At 48.2% G+C, this 24,249-nt stretch overlaps 3 protein-coding genes across 3 annotated transcripts; 1 reads left to right on the top strand and 2 right to left on the bottom strand.

Annotated features, from left to right (window-relative positions):
• Window positions 1-159: 159 nt before the first annotated feature.
• Window positions 160-8,495, bottom strand: N7478_002657 (putative translational activator; the record flags this gene model as incomplete). Its single annotated transcript, XM_056918871.1, has 6 exons — window positions 160-1,097; window positions 1,208-1,354; window positions 1,420-5,244; window positions 5,300-6,179; window positions 6,240-8,308; window positions 8,375-8,495. The coding sequence occupies 6 exons, from the start codon at window positions 8,493-8,495 to the stop codon at window positions 160-162; spliced, it is 7,980 nt and encodes a 2,659-aa protein (XP_056782029.1).
• Window positions 8,496-8,804: 309 nt separating this feature from the next.
• N7478_002656 (putative ATP dependent RNA helicase) lies at window positions 8,805-13,585 on the top strand (the record flags this gene model as incomplete). The annotated part of the gene is made up of 8 exons (XM_056918870.1): window positions 8,805-9,564; window positions 9,621-11,163; window positions 11,231-11,946; window positions 12,002-12,201; window positions 12,270-12,654; window positions 12,705-12,918; window positions 12,975-13,305; window positions 13,361-13,585. The coding sequence occupies 8 exons, from the start codon at window positions 8,805-8,807 to the stop codon at window positions 13,583-13,585; spliced, it is 4,374 nt and encodes a 1,457-aa protein (XP_056782028.1).
• Window positions 13,586-15,025: 1,440 nt separating this feature from the next.
• On the bottom strand, window positions 15,026-20,147 carry N7478_002655 (KilA-N domain-containing protein; the record flags this gene model as incomplete). The annotated part of the gene is made up of 5 exons (XM_056918869.1): window positions 15,026-16,328; window positions 16,407-16,539; window positions 16,604-16,795; window positions 16,865-17,548; window positions 20,084-20,147. The coding sequence occupies 5 exons, from the start codon at window positions 20,145-20,147 to the stop codon at window positions 15,026-15,028; spliced, it is 2,376 nt and encodes a 791-aa protein (XP_056782027.1).
• Between the last annotated feature and the right edge of the window lie 4,102 nt (window positions 20,148-24,249).

Raw genomic sequence — 24,249 nt, 5'->3', positions numbered from 1 at the left:
CAAACAGCTTTTGTACGAATCACACAAATAAACAAAAACGAATACAAGGCCGAAACTTCTACATGCATGTAGATTGCGACCTTGAGTTCTTTGACCCGTTTCTTTCTTAATGCTCCGATGGATACATTCGTCACTTGGGCATTCATTCATAGACATCACTTAATCATCGGCAAATGCATCCTCTCCCAGATCCACCTTGCCAATACTCCACACTTCCTTTTCATCATCGACCTCATCATTCGACAGACCGAGCCCACCTTCACCTCCTTCAGCAACACGGCGCTCACGAGCCTGGCCCGCAAGACGCATAGCAACACGTTTGAAGTAGTCTGACATGCTGCGCTTGGGTCCGGGTGGAAGAGAGGCACCGGGGCCGGCCATATACTTGTCAAAGACCTCAGTATCAGACTCCACCACGGAGAATATTGAAAGGAAAGCAGCCTCCGCGGCTAGTTTCACAGGGATGACTAGGTCACGAACGCTACCGAAGATGGGCGGTGCTAGCAGAGCCAGGTGAGCACGAGTCATCTCCGGGTGGAGACGGCTGATAGTCCGAATGACTACAAGCGTCAAGCGGCGGGTGTCAACTGGAGCGCCTGGTGGAATGACAGGAGCAAGAGCTTCAAAGATCGTCTTGTGCGTCTCGAAGCTATGGTTGCCATCCTCAGACAGGAGGAATTTGCCAGCAGCGAGAACGCTGTTATCAGACACAAAAGGATCTTTGTCCGCAATTCCCTGACAGATGGTCGAAATCGTTTCGGTGGAGAAATTCTCGATCAGGGATGCAGGCGCCTCCGCTAAGAGAGAGTTTAACCCGAGCACGGACGCATGTGAGAGCTGGCCGCTGAGAATGCGGTTTTTGATCAGAGGAGTGGCACTAGACTCAGGGAGAACCTTGACAAGGGCACCCAGCAGTTTCGCGTTAGTGATAGCCACCTTGTCATTCTCGTCGCTAGACTCATCATCAATCAAAGTGAGAATGGCTGTCCGAGATGCCTCGCTCATGTTGCCGCCAGCCTTGCCGACCACCTCCTGAAGGGCCTTCATCATGGCATTCTTCACACCCACGTCAGTGGTCTTGGATCCAGTAATAAGTTCTGAGATGTACGTTAGCTATGTCTCTCCCTGAATGCGAAATGCGTCTATTACAGAGAAACACTTACCAGCAATCAGAGGGTCGACTGGGGGGTCAAGGTAATCAGAATACCAAGACCCTTGGCTGCGCGATTACGCAGTGTCTCACTAGAGGAATCAGCCAGACCACGGGCAAATGTACGCTGCAATTGGGGAAGGAAAGGCTTAACAGCCAATGGAATCTTTTCGAGTAGCTTGTTAAGCGTAAAGAAAATGGCACCTGTAGGGAGTTAAAAATGAGCATCCCAAGTATTTGGTGCAAAGACGTATCGTAGAAACACTTACATTTGATGTCGACTGAGCGCTCGGACACGACACGAATCAGAGGACCAGTAATCTGAGTAACGAAAGGCTTCAAGAAAGCAGCGCCAGTACGGTCGATAACATCGGAAATTGCCAGAGCTGATTGTGTTCGTTGGTCCACAGTGCCGTTGAGAAGCCCTTGAAGGAAAATTGGCAGGATAGCCATGATTCCCTTGGGAAGACTGAAGCCAGGAAGATCTGCGCCAGGAACACCGACCTGTCGCAAAATCTGGCGAGCGGGGATGGCCAAAACTTCCATCTCTTCCTTACGCATGTGAGACATAAGGCCACTGAGGGCGGTCCATGCAGCCTTGACAACACTGCTGTCTCGGTCATCAAATGAGACTAGCAAGACACGAATCAAGTCTGGGTAATATCTCGAGAAGTCGAGATCAGCCTCAGCGAAGAACCTGGTCAGATGGAGAGCGGCCTCGGCACGGCGATGGTGGTCATCATGCTTGGCAAGAGTCATCATAACGTTCATGGCGACATTCAGGCCATCGTACTCATCAACGGACACCAACACAGTATCGAAGGAAGTGCTGAGTTCCGAGCGAAGTTCGTCGTCCTTGGTTTCGATAATACCATCCATCAAGGCGTTGAGAATATTGGGCAATCTTCTTGTCATTGCACCTCCTGCAACTTCGGCAAGAGATGCGAGGGCTCTGGCGTTGAAGGAGGAAATCGGCGGGGTAAGCAGGGTAGGAATGAGGTTAGGCAGGATTATGTTTGCACGGGTTTGCTCAGTGAGCAGGGTCAACAGTGCAGACAAAGCCTGTTCAGCCTCCTCGTCGTTTCTGAGCAAGTGCAGCAGGTAAGGCAGGACTTGATCCACGGCCCTCTTTCCTAAAATCTGCTGGAGAGCGTCAAAGGCTTCGGCGGCAGCCTCACGGACATCTTCATCGTTATCCACGAGAGCGACCCGGACAGTAGAGATGAGAACCTTCTCATAGTCTTCCAGGCCATCAGGACTGGCAGACGTGATGAGTTCCCGCAGGGCAATACAGATACCCTGCTTGACATCGACATCTGGCGAAGATTGCAGGCCTTCTTCAAGCAGAGGCAACAAGGTGGACAGCACTGATTCTCCAGCCTTCTTGATGAGGTCGCCGAGCGCGTTGCTGGCAATAACCTTTTGCTCCATGTTTGATGAACCAAGCCGACGAATGATGAGTTGAGCAAGGGTAGGCACCATATCCTTGAGAGTCTTCGGGGAAGCGACCAATGCCTTCCAAACAGCCATGGCAGCGCTCTTGACCAAGCCCGAAGTATCGCAGCGACAAATGAACAAAGCAGAGAGAACCTTATCTCGGCGCTCTTCTCCAAGAACTTCAAGAAGAGACTGGCCTGCTTGAGTGGCTTCCTCCTCCTCTTCGTCCGCCTCGGTATTACCGCTAATACCAGTAAGACTGAAGAGCAAGTCTCCAACCAACTCGACTGAACTGAGACGAATGCGGTAGCTGTCGTCTGCCAGTCCACGCTCCAATTCAGGAAGAAGCAGGTCAATGGCCTTGGCAGAGAAGTTCTTGACCAATAGGCGACCAGCACGGAGGGAGGTTTCACGAATGGACTCGATATCATCAGCAAGACCAGCAAGAATGGGAGGAATGATTTTGCTGAGGTAGTTGGCGAAGCTGTTACCAAAGCAAGCAGGCAAGAAGATGAACAGAGTCATAAATCCTTCGCGCACAGCAGCCTTGGAGCTGGAGACGTTCTGGAGAATTGTAGGCAGTGTCTCCTCGAGTCTTGTAACACCCAGACCAGCGAGAACCTCTGCCAGGGCCTGAGCAGAGCCCAGTCTGTCTCCAGCGCCAGTATCGGACTTGAGTGTAATCATAAGGTTGGGGATGAGATCGGGCAAAGCATCCTCGCCAAGTTTCTCGATAAGGGAACCCAGGGCCTTGGAAGCGGTGGCACGAGTAGTGGGCACAGGGTCGACAATAGCCAAGCTAAGGCCGGCCACAATGATTGGCAAGTGCGAAATGAGATCTTTGCGTTCAGTAAGGTGAGCCAAGCTACCGATGATTTGAGCGGACTTCCGCTTGGTATTGGAGCGGTCACTAAGACCACGCTCAAGGATACGGACAACCAAAGCCAGTGAAGGAGCGTCCAGGTAGTGCACAAATGAAACCTTGATGAGGGAGTCCAGTGCTTCATCGGTGTGCTTGGTCGGGTCACTCAGGGCCTTGAGTAGGACACCAACCAGGCTCTTGACTTCGGGGTTGCTAATGACTTCTCCGAACCGCTGAAGACTGCGGTTTGCGGCGTTGCGGACTTCTTTATGAGTGTCGTTTAGGACCACTGTAAGAGGGGGAATGATATCGGGCAAGCTGGCGGCAAGCTGCTGCGGGTCAAGATAAGCCATGGCTCCCAGGAGTTCACATGCTCCCTTTTGACTGCGCCATTGAGTATCATCCAACCCATCGAGCAGGGTAGGAAGAATCTTCTTCACACCATAAGAACTGAGGTTCTGGAAGCAAGCCTTAGAAGCGTCCAGGCAGGCATCACGGACATCAATGCTAGCATCACCGAATCCTCCAAGCAACTGGGGAACGACTTGGATGACATACGGCTCAAAGGTGCGTCCAAGAACAGTAGCAAAAAGCTCATAGGCAAGGAAAGTACCCTGGCGCTGGTGAGCCTCCCGTTTGTTCTCAGTCGCCTCTTTAAGCAAGCTCATGATCCTGAACTCCCGGAGCGTTGAAACACCCTTTCCGCTGACAATACCTGCGAGGCCGTACGCGGCACCTCGCTGAGTAGCATAACTCTTAACATTCAGCAGTTGGTCGAGCATTTCTTGAACATAATCAGAGGCCTTAGGGCCACATAGTCGAATAAGGGGTGGCAAACATTCTGAAACCGCAGACTGAACAGTTTCAGAAGGAGTTGGAAGGGTGGCAAGTAGCTTCTTCAACACAATTTGTAGACGGGGATCGTCAGCCTTCAGGTGTCGAGCTAGAGCTCCGTAGAGAACAACAACCGCCTCGTTCAGCAGGTCAGAGCTCTGGGTGGCTTTGTCGGAGGTTTCCAGAGTTGTCTCCAGAAGCTTCATCAACTCTTCAACCTTAAGCTGGCCACGTTCAGCGATCACAGACTTTCCGCACTCTTGCATCTGACGTCGAACAGAGGAGTTCTTGTCAATGAGAGGACCGCGCTCAATAAGGAAGCGTAGAAAAGAAATGATCTGGTCGCCCTCGAACAATTTTGTCATGGCGTTGAAGGCCCAGGCAATACCACTGCGGCTCTCCCAGTTGTCGGGGTTGTCCATCTTCTTGGGCATTCCATAGGCGTCTTTCTCGGGGGCTTTGGGCTTCACATCTTCAGTATACTTGGCTTGGAGTTCTGCGAATATGCCATCAAATTTGCTCTTATCCATTTCAATAGCTTGAGCTAATGCACGGGCGGCAGCACCACGCAGCTGACTATCCTTGGAGTCCAAGTATTTCATCGTTTTAGGGAACGCATCATCATCCACTTCGAGCGCATTGTCTTCCCAAATCGTTTGCGCTAGTTCAACGTTCTCTTCCACATGATCGTGGCATTCTAGCCAAATATGTTCAGAGAAATCGAGATCGGTCAAGTCAATCTCGGCTTCAATGACCTGTAGCACAGACGTTCGCACGGAGGTATCAGGGACAATACTGCCCTCTAGAAGGGTGTCAAGTTCCACGTTGCTAATGTTAGGAGAAATGCAACGGCAGAAGTTGAACAATGTATCCTTGATCAACTTATAGTGTTGAGTATATCTTTGCATCGCAGATAGGATGTGTTGGAGAACTTCGACACGAGGAAGACGCACATCGGAGACTGAAAAGAAAGTAGTCAGTATCCAGGTCGCTATAGTCATATTTATAAAACTTACATGAATTAGAGTGGAATGACAGGAGTTCGATAGCAAGCAGAACTTGCTCGCCTTCCTGCTCACCCTTGACCTCGTCAATTCCATTCTGACTCAGAATGAGGAAAACTAATGGAAGAACGTAGGCAAGAGAGGCGGTATCCAAAGGACGCTGTTCAGAAGCAAAGCGCAGGCGGTACAAGATTCTCGTGACAAGTTGACCAAGATGCTCCAATTCCAGCTCCGGGGCCAGATTTGTGTTACCAATAGCTCGTAAGATAGCAATACCCACAAATGGTCTGAGGTTTCCTAGGCGTGAAGAGAGTTTGTTGGCGCAGACAACAAAGGCCTGTGATACAACATCACCGACAAACAAACCAGCGCCTGCTTGAGCAAGGGAGAGGAGACACCCAACAGCTGCGTTGATCCAGCCTTCAACATCACTGGCGGGGCCAGTTGCAAGACCTCGGATAATGCCAGCTCCTCGTTCAATTCGCTTGACTTCCTGAAGCACATCTTCGCGAATTTTTGCTTCTTTAGCAAGCTGGGCATTGACTTTAGATTGCTCTTCAGCTGTGAGCTTCTTTGGCTTTTGGCCCTTCTTCTCTGCTAGTTGAGCCCGAAGCTCTTCTTCCCACTTAAGGGTATCATAGTCCTTGGTATTCTTATCAAAAGCAGGATATTTTGACTTACTACTGAGGACGTCGACAAAAGCAGTACCTTCGGGGGTGCGAGAAATTGCTGCGTCTGTAGCAGTAAATTTAGATAGACGAGAGCCATCTAGGTCTGCTTTGATTTGATCGACAAGACGGGGGATCATGACATCGGGGGCGACAAATGCCAAATCTCCTGCGGCACTCCAAACAGCAGAGTTAACATCTGGCACAGAAGATTGGATAGGGTCCTACCATCTTTATTAGTTTTGTTATATGAGAAGTGATCGGGCTTGAATTGTAGCACATACTGAGTTGACGCCAACTAATTGTTCAATGCATTCGGCGGGATGAGCACGGACTAGGTTCCCCGGGTCGATACCGGTCCTTAAGCATAGAGCAATCCAGGACGCTCCCGGAATCAAGCTTTGCTGACTGAGGACCAGAATGTTGATGAGTTGGGTTTGCAAGTCAGAGGATGTGCCTTCGGATGCCTCATTTGAAACGGCAGGACAGATGGCTTTAAGAACTAAGTGAAGCGAGCGCTCGCTTCCAGGGGCAGCAAAGGCGGCAGCAGACTCCTTTTCGGCGGTGCGGGAAGCATGGATCCAGGCCCACAGGCCCTTGAGTATAATATGTCCGAAGGAAGCTACCTCCTTCTGGTGGACAGAAGATAGAGTTTCCACGGCATCCCCGCGGAAGTTGGTTGGCAGAGCAGGGCCGGCTATAGCGTAAATGAAAGCTTGCGCCCAAGCGATCTTCGCTGCGTCCTCTGCGTCAGTAAACTTTGATCCACAGGCGACGGCAGCCAAAGCTCTGACCACCCACCGCATTTCTGATACGGTTCCAATCTTCGAATAGGCCTTGGGGTTAAGAAGGAATGAAGGCTTTGTGCCCATCGTCATGGACTGTGAGACCTTCTCTTCCCAAGTTGATTTTTCTGTCCCCTCGATATCCGAGATACGTTGGAAAAGAGCCAGGAAGATATGTGCAGATGAAAGTGCACCACTCTGGGCGGAAGGCAGTGGATTGGAGGAAACTTCCACGAATATCTCTTTCATTCTTGTGAGGACCTTTGTAACAAGAGGCTGGGCATCGGGGCTCTTGAGAGCCGTAATATCGGAATTCCAAAGGACCTCTCCCAAGCTGAGCTGCCATATCTTCCGAAATGGCACTCGCTTGTCAGAGATTCCCTTTACGATGGCATTTGTAACATCATCCGCAATCTTAACGGTCGATTTGATAAGGAAAGCAAGATGTTGGCTGAAAGCTTTAAGCTCCTCCTCCAGAGCGGCTTCATTAGACTCTCGTGCGAAAAGAAGTCCAAGCCCCTGGACAGTTTCTTTCGAAGCGTCAATTGATGCTGGAATAGCAGTGATTGCTTGTGCATACGCGGATCTATGTTCTGGTGCCGTAATCTTGTTTGTCTTCAAGGGACCCACGATCTCACTAGTGATCTTTAGAACGACAGCCTCAGTGTGACATCGAGAAAGTACTGCTTTGAACGAATTGACAGCTCCTTGTCGAATCACAGGATTGTTAGACTTCATGTTAGACAGAAAATGTTTGCATAGGCGACCTTGAACGACTTCGGAAAGGTCGATCTCCTTGGGTAGGGATGCACCCAGTCCGAGAAGTACGCCACAGAAAACCACCTCTGGTGCTCTCAGCATAGATTTCTCCATTGGAGGTACCAGCTCAGTAGTCAAGTCCTCATACGTGACAAAGTTGGCAAAGAAGTCGGACAGTCCCTCCGCAGCATGAGCAGGCAAGACTGTTTTTGAGCTCACAATTTCCTTCACGTAGTATGCCAGGATAGCTTGCTTAGATTCTTCGACGGCAGCTTTCCGATCTGGTAGTCGGGCACATACGCCTGAGATCACACCGAGAAGTGGTGCATTCTTAGATCCTGCCGCGGAATCTGAGGTCAATCGACTGACAGATTGGCGCACAGCATCATCACCCCATGTTTCATTTGAAAATACTGCGCGTAAGGCACGGCGGGTCACCCGAACAGCCGATTGTTTGACGGAGGGTTTCGGTGTATGGGTGAGGCAGTTGTCCAAAGCCTTGGCATCAACCACAATGAGGTCCAGCACAGGTTCCAACGGTGTAGCCGAGTTCTCGCTGGCTTGCTGCAAGATACTGCAACACCACTCCAACAAAACAAAGCCCGAGACGGAAGACAAACCAGGTCTGGCTGCCTCTACCTTTAGGTTCTCAGTCAGATATTTGAGGTGTTCTGGAGCATTCGAGGTTCGGAGGAGTGCGCGGATGCATTGCTGAACAGCCTGGCGCGAAGGTCGGTCGATGTAAAAAGGATACGTTTGGAAGAGAAGCACGATAATGTCATGGTGGAATTCTTCTGGAATTTCAGACCCTAAATAAATGATTGTCAGTCGATCAATGGCTTTGTTGGGGGGTGTTCATTCGGGTGCAAATTTACCGCTCTTGTCGCGAAGTTCTTGCAGGGCCCGGAGCCTGCGCGAGGTCGAACTCGAGAAGAGAGCGACCCGCAAGGCATCCAGATCCCCAGCCTTGACCTTGTCCCATGGAATTCCTTCCATGATCGGAATAGGTCAATACAGGGGAGTGGAGGATAGAGGGTTGTAGGGGGTGAGGGAGGGAGGGTGGAATGTTGAAAGTGGGCTGAAATCGATCGAATGCTGTCATAAAGAGTTTTGTGTGGGGACAATCACCGAGAGCCTCTCCGCCGCACTCGACTGCTAATTGATTCTTGTTTCTACAACTACCACAATCAACCACCCCTTCTGATGTGAGTTAACTTGGTCGAGGCCATTTTTGATGTTCCTTCTTGAAGAATTCATATGACTTAACTTGTACTAACTTTTACATCCCCGCAGAGACCTCCGAGCATGCCCCCAAACAATAAGAAAAAGAAGAAGCCCGCCTCCAATCCGGCGCGGGGCTTTGCAACGGTCTCCGTGCCCTCTAAACCAAAGCCAGAGAGTATAGATACACCCTCATCAACCGCCACAGAATCAAAGCCTACTCCACAGAACGAACCACAGCCCGTAGACAAAGAAGACGGTCCTGCAGAGTCGGGCACAGAACAATTACCCCCTTCGCTACAGAATTACTCCCCGGAGGAGCTCGAGAAACACTTGGAAGAGGCAGAGTTACAAATTCTAGTTGATAAATATTCAGCAAAATGCAAGGGTGACGCGGTGCGTCAAGCCACGAAGCTTGACACGGAACGACGTGTCTTTCGGCAACAATCAGTGACGCTGGGCCTCCTTGATTGGCTTCCGGTCGATATACAGGATAGAATTCTGGAGCTAGCTGACTCTGAAGAGCACGATTACCTTACATCGAATGGACGGAGTGCAAGTGTAAAGCAGGATAGCTCCGAAGAAGAGCTCTTGGTCAAGCTCTGGACATTGCAGGAGACGCTACTCAAGCTTGGATTTGCCGAAAATCGAGTTGAGGAAGCACTGAAGCACATTCTGACTTACTTCAAAGAGACCCCCACTAGTGCTAGTCGAGAAATTGTATGGAATCTTGACGAAACTCTGGAGTGGTTGGCAAAGCACAGCGATAAGAAAGACCTGCCTTCATATACTCAGACAAACTCTCGCCCTCAAAAAGACGCAGAGGTCACATCATGGATGATTGGTAAACTCGGACTTTGGTTGAACTTCGAAAACAAATGAAATACTAACTCTTGTTAGAATCAGAAGCATCGAGATCCTCGACTCCCAGTAACACCCAGAATGGCACGAAACAGGAAAAGCCCAAAGCTGCCTGGAAAGCTGCAAAGGTTGCGCCCCCAATTTCATATGACTCGGACAGTTCAATCGACCCAGATACCATGGTTCCTGAGTGGCTGGAGCTACAAACAAAGCTATACGGCCTTCAACCAGACCTTTTCGACCGTCCAAGTAAGGGCAAAAAGAACCGTGGCGGAGGAACAACTCAATCCGATGACCCTGAGGCGGCCAAACTCCAGCGCAAGATTGCCAAAATAGAACGCGATGTTCTTTTTGAGCGTCAGGAAGCAGAATATATTTGGAAAGATAAGCTGGAAGAACTTCGGAAGGATGCTGCATTTCTTCGTCGGCCAGTCGAGCGAAAGAAAGATGAACAAGAACCGGAACCCGAGCCGGAACCGGAGGACCCCAACCTCACCGTGCCATCCCTTGAAGAAATGGATGAAGCTGCAGGCCTTCTCGGTGACATGTTCCAGGATGAGCCCGATGGCTCAGGGTCAATATTAGGTCTGCCGCCTCCCGATGTTGGAGCCAAGATCACGCTTCGGGATTTTGGAAAGTCCACCGGTCTCAGTCCTCGACGAGTTCTGGAAGAAACCTGCAAAGCACGAGACTCTTCCTGTAAAGTGGTTTACCAAGACTTTTCGTCCTCGAGTCACCAAAATAGAAAGGCCGTTGAAGTTCGTTGGTCGAAACCACAGGAAAGCCCCTTTCTGCTGAATGTGGATTCAGTCACACATAAGTCGAACTCTAATGCTACATTTGTTTCGATGGACTCTGTTGCAACACCAGATGCCCAGCAGGCAGAGGGATTTGTTTCAACGCTTGCACTATTCATTCTATTCCCTCAGAATTCTAAAGAGGGCAAAGCTTATCTGCGGATCCCTGCCGTCTGGAGGGATCTTTGGACCGAGTTCTCAAATCTGAAGAAGACACAAGAGGATGAGATTGACAAATCTATAGTCAAGGGTCTAAGAACTCTTGCACAGGATAACCATGGTACATTCGAGGATGATGTCGTGCTGCTGGACAACTTCCGCAAGAGGAATGGAACCGGCTCTAAGCCTGGTAGCCCATTGAAAGGCAACATCCGTGAGAACTACATCAACCAAGATGAAAGGATAAGGGAAGCTTGGGATGCCAAAGCATCAACCCAATCTTTCCACAAGATGATGCCAGGCCGAATGAATCTTCCAATCTGGAGCTTCAAGGATGAGATTTTGAGCACGTTAGATACGCATCAAGCCCTCATCATTTGCAGTGAGACTGGAAGTGGAAAGAGTACACAGATTCCGTCCTATATTCTTGAGCATGAAATGCTTCAAGGCCGTCGTTGCAAAGTCTATGTGACGGAGCCACGCCGAATTTCGGCGATCTCGCTTGCTCGGCGAGTCAGTGAAGAACTTGGAGAAAGCAAGAACGATGTGGGGACTATGCGATCCCTCGTTGGTTTTGCCGTCAGACTGGAAAGCAAGATCAGCTCGTCCACTCGCCTTGTCTACGCGTATGTCTTTCGTACTTTTCGTCTATCTTTCATGACCACGAGTCATAACTGACATAGCACTATCTAGGACTACTGGTGTTGTTGTACGCATGTTAGAACGACCGGATGATTTCCAAGATGTCACCCACGTTGTTTTGGATGAAGTCCACGAGCGAACAATTGACAGTGATTTCTTGTTGGTCATTCTGCGGAGATTAATGCAGAAGCGGCCTGATTTGAAACTCATTCTCATGTCTGCAACACTCGAGGCACAGCGCTTCTCGAACTATCTTGGTGGTGTACCAGTTCTCAATATCCCCGGCCGAACTTTTCCCGTGGAAATGAAGTATCTTGAAGATGCAGTCGAGATGACCAATTATCGCTTATCTGAAGATGATGCCAACACCACTGTAGATGAGGATATTGACGAGACTGAAGATTCTAGCGCTGACACTGCTGGAGGGCTACAAGCAAGTCTGGAAAAATACTCAAAGCAAACACGAGAAACGGTAGCCAAGTTTGACGAGTACAGGCTGGATTACCAGTTGATCAAGAGATTACTTCTTAAGATCGCTACCACTCCTGATATGGAGCGCTACAGCAAAGCCATTCTAGTTTTCATGCCTGGTTTAGCTGAAATTCGTCGTTTGAATGATGAACTTCTCGCAGAAACCACTTTCCAAAAAGGTTGGATTGTCCATGCCCTTCACTCATCCATTGCCAGTGAAGACCAAGAAAAGGCCTTTAACATCCCCCCTGAGGGTATGAGAAAGATTGTTATCGCCACGAACATCGCGGAAACAGGTACAGAACATCCCCGGGACCTTCAATCGTATACCATAATTAACTTATATGATAGGTATCACAATTCCGGACATCACTGCTGTGGTTGACGCTGGAAAGGAAAAGATGATGCGCTTTGACGAAAGACGACAGCTCTCTCGACTGGTCGAGTCATTCATTTCCCGAGCGAACGCTAAGCAACGACGTGGTCGAGCTGGTCGTGTCCAGGAGGGTATCTGCTTCCACCTCTTCACGAGACACAGGCATGACAAATTAGTAAGCGTCAACGATCTTCATAATCTAGAAAAATGACACGACCAATCAACTGACTATGCTGCTTTTAGCTTGCTGGCCAACAAACGCCTGAAATGCTTCGACTGTCTCTTCAAGATCTGGTTCTGCGAGTCAAAATCTGCAAGTTGGGCGAGGTAGAACAAACCCTCTTAGAAGCTCTGGACCCGCCATCATCCAAGAACATCCGCCGTGCTATTGACTCTCTCAAAGAAGTCAAGGCTCTCACCAGCAATGAAAGTCTCACACCACTAGGATCACAGCTCGCCAAGCTGCCACTCGATGTCTTCCTGGGCAAGTTGATCATGCATGGTGCATTCTTCAAATGCCTGGATGCAGCTGTCAGCATTGCGGCCATCTTATCATCCAAGTCGCCTTTCGTCAATACCATGGGCTCAAACTCGCAGCGAGACGCAGCACGAAACTCATTCCAAAGAGGTAACGTCACTCCCTCCAAACTTGCTCTAACTTAGCTAACTAAAATCCAGGCGACTCTGATTTATTAACGGTGTACAATGCATATTGCTGCTGGAGGCGTGCACGCAGCACACCCGGCTCAAATGAGTTCTCCTTCTGCAGGAAGAACTTTTTGAATCCGCAGACCCTTCTGGGAATTGAGGACGTCAAAATGCAGTTGGTAGTTTCAATTGCTGATGCAGGTTTACTAAGCTTAGATCCTTCCCAGAAAACCGCGCTGAACAAGTATTAATCCCAAGTCCCGTTTCATGCTCTTCAACAACCTCTAACACATCTCATAGGGCCCGATCTGGAAACCGAAATCGCCAGCTCTTCATCATCCCTGAAGAACATGATATCAACAGCAATAACGACGTCGTTGTAAACTCTGTCGTCGCTTGGAGCTTTTATCCCAAACTCCTCACTCGGGAAGGAAAGGGATGGCGCAACGTTTCCAACAACCAAACCGTTACTCTTCACCCAACATCCATCAATAAACGTGCTGATTCGGCTGTTAAATGGCTCTCGTACTATCACATTATGCAAGCGCGTAACCGCAACTTGAACGCCCATGAGACTAGTGCTGTGGACGATTTCGCAATTGCCCTGCTTTGTGGCGAAGCCGAGTTCAAGGTGAGTCAAGTTAAGGAGAGTAGTGTCAAGACTTCGATAACTAATCACTTCACAGATGTACTCTGGGGTTATATCTATCGACTCAAACCGCATTCGCTTCGCTTTGCGAGATTGGAAATCCATGCTTGCACTTAAGGTTCTGAATGCTCGTCTTCGTGAGCTGCTAGCTACCACATTTAAGAATCCTCATCGCCCATTGTCTTATAAGCAGCAACAGTGGTTGGAGATCTGGCAACAGATCTTCTCGCAGGCTGGTAAGCGTAAGGCTTTGCCAGCTTAGTGTCTATGTTGACTGCCTTTGTCGTGTCGTCTTCTTGTTAGTACATTCTGCAAATTCCTTTCTTTTTTTGTTTTTGATTTTTTGGGGATTTTTGGGATTTTTGGTTTCTTTTTTTTTACATGCTATGGATTGAAACGAGGCGCCATTGTCTATATCCAGGTTCTTTTGGTTTTTCTGTTTGCTTTACTTTACTTTACTTTGCCTCTTCCTTGTCTATATGGATCCATGGTTCGGACATGATTGATGAAATGGAATGGAATGGAATACTAGATTTGGATCATGATAGATATGATGGGCGGATATTGGATGCAAATGCTTTTCTTAGACTCACAATAGATGAAAACAGGAAGGGTTTGGGTTTGTATTGACATGAATAAAAAGTTCGATATTCATGGCATTGTTTTTATTGTATGAACCTAATCTTGGACGACATCAAGGAGATTGTATTCATTCTAGACTGTAGATGGAAGAGTCTACGAGAGGAACTAATATTAGAACACCAAGAAAATCCGGACTGAGATTTGACCTGGGTACCTAAGGTACATTGAAAGAGCAGAACAGATGAGTGAAAAACACAATCAAGTGAATGTTCCATTTCGAAAATTCACGAGGGCCAAAAGCAATTATACCGAGTGAAATCAGTTTAGTTCATGAGCATTCATTACCATCATATCGTCTCTCTAAAACATAACCATGGAGGGTAAATGAAACCCACGGATGCTAGGAAAGAAGACCTTTTTTCTGCGCATAGAGAAAATGAGAGGCCAAAAGGAAAAAGGAAAGGAAACCAAGAAACCAAAAACCAGTAAACTCGAAATATCAAAAGAAAAATTGGATAAATAAAAAGTAAAGCCAGGGCGATGTAAAGAAATCGCACACATAAAAGATTCGTTACAGGAGATTCGTCACATCATAGTCATCAAGGCGGATTGGGTTGGGAGGGCTAATGCACAATGCAAAGCAAACAAAAAGCCAAATCATAGCCCTCATTCCAATGCCCGTATCCGGTGTCATCACTTTGCTGAAAAATAAATAAAAGGACTTTCAACTTCGTACTTAGGAGTGCCAATGGGTTTGGAGTTTTTCACAAACCACAGAGAACCCAAGAAGTTCCGTGGAAAAACAATGAATAGAAGCCAAAACCATGAAAATAATGCAAGCCCCAAAAAAGAATCATCAAGGAGAAAAAATGTCTGGAAGACTTGTATCTCCATCGTGAATGAGGACAGGTTGGAAACTTCACGCTTGGGTGCTAAGCCGGAAGAAATAAAATCGTGTCGAACGTCCGAAGTCTGCGGTGCCTTGAATGTTGTTTCTTATCCCATGAGGCAACCGCAGTCTATCAACAAATTAAAACCAAAACTCCATCCAGAGAAGAGAGGCATGTTGCAATAACACATGACACAAAGAGACAAGAAGATTGTGAGTAAAGAGTTTGTTTTATCGGCGGCGAGGCATTGGGGCGCCGGTCTTCATGGGCTGCAGGATAGGAGCTCCAACGGGACCACCAATGCTAGTGTCGGTAAGGGTCTGGCGGCGCTTCATTTCGTACTCACCACCACCACCTTCACGGGACATGATATCGTCATCGTCACGCTTGCGCTTCCCGCCGGAACCTCCAAGGGATCCATTCACAGTGGAATACACTGGTGTTGTGCTGGATGCCATGGAGTAAGGGTCTCCATTTGCAGGTGTACCGCGAGTGTCGCTGACGGCATTGTATAAAGTAGTAGCGGCCGATGGACGCGGAGGGGTGTTATATCCAGAGGTCCAATGAGGTGGAGGGCCGCTGACACTAGTTCTTGGTGTCATGCGGCCTGAGCCGTTCTGTTGAGGTGAGCCAGTCATCTCCGGAGTCAACTGAGAGTGCTCTCCAGTGAGAGAGCCAACGGATGGGTTGGTGGTATACGTGTAGGAGCCGCGGTTGGATCCGTAGGCCGCGCCTTGGTCCTGCAAGTACTCAGGCTCCTGTTGGGGAACTGGTTCATCACCGTGGCTCTGGGAGTAACGGTCAGACTTCAACTCGGGAGTTTCAGACTCGGGGGCGCCCGGAGCCCGACCTGTTGGCGGTGCCATCTCACTCTTCAGATAGTTCACATTTGGAAGCGATTGTGGGAGAGATTGGCCGTATGAAGAGATTCCGGGTTGCGTCATGGGTGTGTGCGGTGCATACTGGGAGTGAGATTGAGGCGGTGCGGAGTAGTATGGCTTGGAGCTATCATAGCCAGACTGGGGTTGGTAAGGCGGCATGCCCTGCATGTTGCTTCCTGGGGGTGTAGTGGCTGGAGTAGTGGGCATTGAACGTTGGTTGCTCAGCTGAGTGTCAATCGATAGTGGCTGGGTGTGAAGCACTCCAGAGTTCATGCCTTGGCCACCCCATTCATATGAGCTGCCTTGGTTAGTCACTCCCATTAGGCTGGATGCGCTGGCTGGGGGAGTGGGAAAGGCTCGGTCCATCCCAGGACGTCCGCCAATTGAAGGAGGTTGCGACATCTGGGAGGACATGGGAGTCTGCATAGCTTGGTGGTGCAATGCCGAGGGCTGCGGTGCGGTGGGAGTACGCTGCGCAGCTGCAGCTGGTCCCTCCATGCGTCTCTGCTGTGATTCTTGAACCACCATGTTCGTGCGGTTCTGGTTTGCTGGGTGATACAGCAGGCCACCAATGTTGTGCACAAAAAGCGGATACAAAAGATCAGTGATCTTCTCCTTGTTCGCAAACTCCAAAGCGCGCTCATAAGGAATCCTGAATCACAAAGATTTGATTAATAACACATTCTAAGACTTTGGAGATTAAGTTTCATCAGGCTTGGGAATCACTCACCAGACACCCTTCAAATGCATGGGACCAATCTTCACCACATGGCGCAACTTCTCACTCTTCAGAATACCATCACGGCGACCACGAGTCATTCCCGCGACGTTCAACAGTTTTGTACCATTGATCATAGCGTTATCTGCAAAACTCCCAGGTCAGTTTCAAATATTTCAAATACGGATGGATGTGCTGCGTTGACTTACCCTCTCGTCTCGCAACACAGACGCCTTTAGCTTCGACCTGGTAGCAAAGGCTACCCTCATCCTCCCACAGAGTAGCGGTCACCCGTGGTTTGGCTCCTGGAGGAGCGACTTGACCCGTGGCGTCGTAAACATAACCTTGCAGAGGCGATCCGGTACTGTTACCATATCCAGCCGCAACGGAGTGGTTGTTAACTATGACATTATTAGCTCTCATCTCTTTTTCTCCATTTTCAATTGTTCCTTCTCAAATCATCAACTTACCTCCTGGGAGTGGCAATATTTGAGGCGGCATTTGTCCAGTTATCGAGCTTGGAGGTGGCGGATGCCCTGTGGGGGGCGATGTTACACCGTGATGGTATCCATATTGAGGATATGAAGCCGGGGGGCCATAACTGGATGCGGGCTGCAATACTGGTGGTTGCTGGTGGTAAGGATAATGAGGCATTGTGCCGGCAGTGGCGGCCTGTGAAGCGTATGGTTGCGCGGAAGACATATGGGAATGGACATCCATGTAAGGTGGCGCTTGGTTCATGCTGCCGAGAGAGGTCGGGCTGGGATAGTAAGCCTCGTTGGGCACGATACTATACTCGGAATCGAGCGAAAGCCTGCCCTGGGCGCCCAGATCCGCCTGTGGGCTCCGAGGCTCGTGGACCGCAGAGACACTGGACAGACTAGTACGGGCACTAGAGCTCCCACTGGCGTCTTGATAGACACGCGATGGGTTTTGGGTAGCCGTCGGTAGGCTCAGCGCGGGGAGTTTGTCGCCTGATAGTAACGGTCGTTCGGCGGCGTGGGGGTTGTACCAGGGGATGTCAGCAGGACCGCGGGTGTGGACCTGCGAAATCGACGGCAGCTCCAGCTTTTCGGTTTCACGGGGAACACTGGAAAAAGAGTCGCGGTAGGGGAATGGATTAGAGACCGTCGGACTAGGTAATCCGGCGAGCTCTAGAAGTAGATGTGTGGTGTTTCAAGGCACTTCCAGGGAATTTGAGTTGGTTGCACGGCGTCCAACTGGGGGGGGGGGGGGTGGAAGGTAAAATAGAGGAATGGGTAGATGGGCAAGGGAAGATGCAACGTCCTTGTCCTGGATAAGAGTAGGTGAAAGAAGCAGCAAACAGTATAGAAAAACAGATGTTATCGTAAGTTCGCGAAAAGATTCGTGACAAGAAAAAGGCGACAATGGACGTTTTTCCTTGTGTGGGGAATGGACTTTTTGGGAAGAAGATAATAAGGTCTTTCAAGCAAGAAGCTTTTTTTTTTCCAAGCAAGAAATTCAAACAGTCATCAAATGTTCGTTAATGGGTCGTGACAAACAACAGAAACGAACAATGCAGCATGCAGCGAGTAAATAAGGTGCTTGGTAGAAAGGGAGGGAGATCACAGAAGGCTGGCGTGCAGCAAACGCAATCCCTCTGCAGGCGTTTGGAAGGGGGGAAACAGAGAACACATAAACGCTGAGCCGCAGGACGGGAAAGTCGATCAGTGGGGGATGACTAAGGGCTGTGGAGGAATAATTTGGAAAAATAAAATAAAATAGAAATATAGAAATATAGAAATAAATGGCTGGGAGGAAAAAAAGAAGAGAAGGAAACCTGGGTGCAGAAAACCCCGACCACCTTTTTGAGGTTTCTCCTCTCTCAACAGAAATAGCATCGAATCACACTGGTGGAGACTGGGAGAGTGGAGAGAGTAGAGCGAGAGAGAGAGAGGAGGGGGGATCGAGTCAACCGCCACGAAGCAAGGACGAGATGATTTAATAATTAAAAAAGAATTAAAAAAGGGAATTAAATTGAATTAGAATTGAATGGGGTTTGTTTTTTATTCCATATGTGTAGACTGATAGAGGAAAAGGGATTATTACTAGAAAGGGAAAGGGAGGAATATAATATTGACAAAAATGATTTAATTATTATTTAAATTTAATATTCACTCATCAGGAATACTGCTGATAATCAAATATCAAATATAAATAAATATTCTACATATCAAAATCCACTCTCTCCCATATCAAATAAAATGCAGGGACAACCGGGTCAGAGAACCAGAAGAGGGGAAAGAATAATCATAATTCAAATTATTAAAATAATTCACAAAAGCAAGAAAACCAAGAGATCCACCGAGCTGAGGATCCTGGTCTGTGTGACAAGCAAGACGCTGATCGTCCGGGCCCGCTTAGGATCTGGTGGAGTCAATAATACTGCCACGCACATATCACTATTCCTACTGTTCAAGTTGACGGATTCATTAATTCCATATGAACTGCCCAGGTCGAATCTCGGTGGTTGGATAGATTGTATACTAAAAGTTCGTTCCCTGTCGGATATAGAACTGCCAACCCCCGGTAGGGATGTCGACAATAACCATGGTTAACTCTCTCCCCCACGAGTGCGGGCCCCACTCCAAGGAACCAGGGATACAATAGTACGGAGTAGACAGATACTATACTCTAACAGGTCATCCGAGGTAGAAAGAGCCACTAGCAAGTTAGCACTCTACTAGACAGAGAGAAAAAACAAAAGAAAACACAATGAGGATGGACTCCTAAATCGAAACGAAACAGTCGAGACTCTCCCCGATCGACAAGCAAATCAGCCCCCCCTCTCTTCCCGTGCAAGACATTTCAGCGGCTGCAGAGACTAAGACTATAGCTGCATGGTCGATTACCCGGGGAGGAGGTCAACCAAAGATCACTTAGGGGGGGGGCCTTTCCCCCCTCTCCTCGCCCTAGAGTTTCAGAACAGAGCCCAGCGCTTAAGATGGTTATTATGGGAGATCCTAGAGTATAATCATAATATCCAATCATATAGCACTGGTTGGTTCTGCAGAAAATCAAGACCTAGAAATAGAAACATGCAAACACGGTACCTACATGTACAGCAAAGAATAACAATAGAGAAGAATGGGATCAACCTTTCAGGTTTCCACCCCAATGCAAGGTCACAGAGCAACATCATCGGTCAAGAGCGGCCAGACCAGAGACTAATCGAACAGGAACACACGGACTCCCGTCGATATTATGGATCTCAATGGGACAAGAGCCCGGCCCGTCGATCGTAGAAAGTAGAAGCCCGTGTATTTATTTCATTATTATTACTATTTTTCTATAGTAATTGTTCCATTTTATTACTAGATTTTATTATTCACTTATTCTATTTACTATTCTTTAGAATAATTCGAAGAAAATAGAAGCAAATAAAATCAAGATTCAAAAGAAACCATCTGAATCAATTCTCCCCATCCTCCAAAGACAAAAGATCAAGACGTGAGTAACGGTGGAGTGGGCAGCGCGTCACACACAGGGATGCAGCAGCAAAGAGGAGAAGGAGGGGGGCAAGAAATCAGTGGCTCAGAGCGCACCACGAAACACGGGTGGCTTAAGTCGATCAAGGGTCTGTGTTCTCTCGGGATCCCTGCTCAGTACCACCACGACTGAAGCGTTTACCGAATGTGTGTCGGTTGAAAGTCCGGATTAAAATCTACCAGAGCAAAGTGGGAAGCTGCCCCGTGATGGACCATCTGAGACTTGCGTGATAGCATTCGCCATGACGTTTTTGCGTGGTTTTCCTTTTTTTTTTCCCTTCTACTTTCTTTGTCTGGAGATCTTTCCTCTTGCCCTTCTTGTTCGTCGCTAATGGGATAAATCCTTCCTGTTCCTTTGACGAGGTACTCTACAGTATGGTAATTCGTACTCCCTGCCCTTCTACTTCGTATACAGATACTACATAATACTCCTTTTTTTTTGGCCTTTTCATTTTCGCCCCCTTCTTCTTTTTCACATTTTACTACCTAGACTACTCCGTAGATGGATTTACAGCTTCGTTTACTTAGGCGGCAACTGTAGTTCTATCGCTAGTACGGAGTAAATGCCGATCTAGAACTTGTTGGAGATTTTACTCTTTCCCGTGCCAGCGAAGCCAGCAAGGGAGAACTTCTTTGTAGTCATACACCGCCTGTCTATTCGTGTTCGTGCCTTGAATCCCTTGCGTCCTTGTTCGTCAACAACTACGTCCAGTAGCAAATGGAAGTACTGGAGGGCAGAATGGAGACAACTTGAACCACTCAGCGTGCGGAACACTATCCTCCGCTCCAGCTCATTCAGGCATCGGTGGTTTTTGCTCAGGCTGACAGATGTCAAAGCAGGACAGGGGCGTGGAATTTATTATTTTCGGGGGGATCATCTCGTTTCGGCTAGTCGACACTATCTTTGCCAGATCCCTATTATGATTTCTATTTACTTTTTATCTTATTTTCCATTATTGAAATCAGACTATTTGCCGCTGACTGTACTCCGGACTAGGATCCCTTAGAGCCCAGCCAATCCGCCCCCAATGGACTACTTTCATTAGTGGCGTCAGTCGATGACCACACGGACCCGGGGAGAACTGGGGAGGAGGGGCTTCGGGGAAAAACGGGGCTACAGGTTAGAACTGGATTCACCGGGAGAAGGTCGATGGAGTCTTCAAGCTCTAGTAGCTATTCTGTTCTGCAGGAATGGTGGATAATGGGGGGGAGGGTTCCTCCGGAAGAAGCAGGTACCACTGGTTTGTTCTTTTTCTTGGCTCTCGGAGGGCCAGATAATTCAAAGAATAAAATTCTTGTGAAAAATGCAAAAAGAAGAAAAGCGAAAAATAAAAATAAAAACTAAATTAAATTAAATCCACCAAAAGGACCTGGAGAGGGGCCAGATCCCTGCACCACAACTATCGACGGCCCGATACCCGTCTGCGCATACAGCGTACAGTAGAGGATCCGCCGATATCGACCCTCCAATCTGGACTGCCCCCGGAAACCTTTCAAAAGAAAAGAAAAGAAAAGAAAAAGAACCATGAAGATTCTCATGTATACTCCTCTTGGACCATGAACTTCGGAGTACTCCGTCTCTCCCAGTTTCATCCAATCCAATAAAGTACTGATTTTAAGGAGGGCGCTTGAAGTGGAGCTACCTGACTCCTCCGGCCTTGTATACTCTGTCCTGTTTTGCCCAACCCCCTCTCTTTTTATTTTCAATTTCCCTGATTTCGGCCATCTTGTTCTAGCTCATCGGGGCCCTCGGAAGTAATCAAATGGGAAGAGAGAAGAGAGCTTTGGCCATCTTGGAACATCCTCAGGATTCTCCACTAGGGGAGTGACTCGCTAGCGGGGTCTCCACCCTAACGCACACGTCCCCCCATGGAAATGAATTTTGGAGCCACGAACTCTCCCCAGGACGTGATGTATCAACATTTATCTCGAACCGCCCGTTAAACTAATCGCTGGAATATGGAGAAGATACGTAAGGAGGACCGAATGGAATGGCGGACTTATCCTATTCTGTTGGGCTGCTCCGATTCCTCTGGACGATCTTTTCCAGCCTGGAGACTCTGTGAGTGATTTTGTGACGAGTGTATACTTGGTTGAATGTAGTATCTATCACCTTCGGGTAATTGAACACATCCAATTTCCGTCCAATATTCCATCTCATCATCATCGTCAGGTTAACCCTTTTTGCGATCGGCTCGGGGCGCACCTCCACTTAGCAGCTTTTTTTCTTTCTTTTCTGTCGTGATCCTCGTTTATTTAACAATTATTTCTTATAATCTAAATAATTAAATTGAAAATCATTTGTTCCTAGCTTCCTTTTTTTTTTTTTTGAAGAATTCCTTCCTTTCGACCGGAATCCCATATTTCGCCCCATACGACGGCACGGAACACTAGTCAGTAGTCATGATCCGTCGGCTTAGAGGACTTGTAGGGTATCCTTCTCTCGCCCCAGATCCTTTTTTGGGATTACGTTGAGCATCGATCGACGGGTTCGTCCCGTACCTTGCAGCGATGAGTTACCCTGCAGTGGACTGTCCGTGCAGACTTCTACTTCTGGTCACCATGACAGGTTTCACCAGGGGCCTTGACCATGCCTCTCCCATGTCTGTCGCAGATTTATGCCTGACACCGAAAAACGTTTGGATGCCAGATAATGTAATCAGACTTTGGGAGCTGCGGGATCGGAGTTTCTTTCCTCTAGACTAAGTGGGACAGCATGAGAAAAGAAAAAAAGAAAAAGAAAAAGAGGGGGCGCAGAAGGGGGACTTTTGGTCGGACAAGTCACGAATCAGTGTCGGGGGTTACTGACAGGGATGTTCCCTGTATGAGTTTTGGGGGTCACGATTCGCTTATTCGATACTCCGTATTTTGTTGGCCCGAAGTAGATGATGGGGTTGTGCAGAGGGTTGATTCGTGGAGTTTGGAATTCGTACACACGTATTTAGAAAGGAAAATGGATATCGTATACAAGAGTTTCAAGTTCATCCTTTTTATTTTTGATGGGCATTATAGACCAATACATATCTACCAGGGAGACCAGAGCCAATTTGGCGCTATGGAATGCCCCGGATTAATTGGCCCAACACAGACCCTACTTATAATTCCTAAGCCATTAAGCCATAAAACGTGAAGAAAAGAAAAGAAAAGAAAACATCGCACTCTGTTTTAGCCTAGAAGACTATCTCTAGCAGTCAATTGGTTCCCTATCATGTCCCACGAGTCAGACAATCAGCCAATTTTCTCCTCCCTCAACGCCCTCCGTCTCCATTAGAAAAGAAATCTTGGAATTCATTGCCAGGCGCCACACCACCAGCACCGACCACGAATGACAACACACCACGAAGTCTAGGATCTGGGCGCGGTTAGCCCGGGGCCGTGCGACCTGATTTAACCTCGCATTGCATTCATCCCGTGAGAAGATCGACTGCACGTTCATCTTGCCTTTACGCACTCTAGTGTCACGGGGAAAGGACGGCAAATCGTGGACCAAACCATCTCTGGTGTTTCCTCCGAAGCCTCAAAAAACCTATTGACCTATTGCTCAGTGCTGACGGGGTTTATCGGGGGAAATCAGAAGACGGAAAGGAAAAGGATTGTATCACGGATGGAGCTGGAAGTGATGATGTTAGTCCCTTATTCGTTTCACTTTTTAATTTATTTTTCCTTTTTTCTCTCCTTCTTTTTTGAATTTTTGAAGAGGGGATTTTTCGTTTCTTAGCGTCGCCTCCACTGAACGCCCAGGATGGTCCGGGCCAAAAGGTGTAACGACACTAAAACTGAACTCCTCGTTGTTTATTGGTCTCTTGGCTGGGTACAAGCCCCTCTGCTGCTGCAACTGCCCGCCGATCGACGATCCGACCGGACAATGACTGGCGGTGGCCATCACCACGTAGCGAGCGCGCTCTCCGCCGGGCTAGATCATGGTGGATTTCACCGCTAGTTGCCCCCCTTGCGTGCAGACGTGGCACAGGTTATTATCTCATAGCTCATTTTGCTCATTTTATTAGGATAACTGTGGATCTCACCGTTGGTGCTTTTTGGGGGGTTTTTTTTTCTGGATCGGATGCGAATTTCGCATTTCGGGGCTTTCTTCTTATGAGATCTCGTGGAAATAACCACGCTCTCTGTCTCTTTTTCTTGGGGGTTTTTTGTTTTCTTTTTTGCGACTTATGGACGGAGGAAAGGTCCAAATCGGGAACCGATATTAATGATGATACTATCGCTTGGGAGAAGTACATGTACATAGTATTGTAGTATCCATATTTATTAGGTATTATTATTATTATTCGGAAAAAGAAATCAAAAATCCATTACGGAACAGTTCGGTTCTTTTTCTTATCACATTC

This window comes from Penicillium angulare (assembly GCF_028827245.1).
Source record: "Penicillium angulare strain IBT 27051 chromosome Unknown utg000003l_segment0_segment0, whole genome shotgun sequence".
Taxonomy (NCBI): domain Eukaryota; kingdom Fungi; phylum Ascomycota; class Eurotiomycetes; order Eurotiales; family Aspergillaceae; genus Penicillium; species Penicillium angulare.
This window is presented reverse-complemented; position numbering and strand designations above follow the sequence as displayed.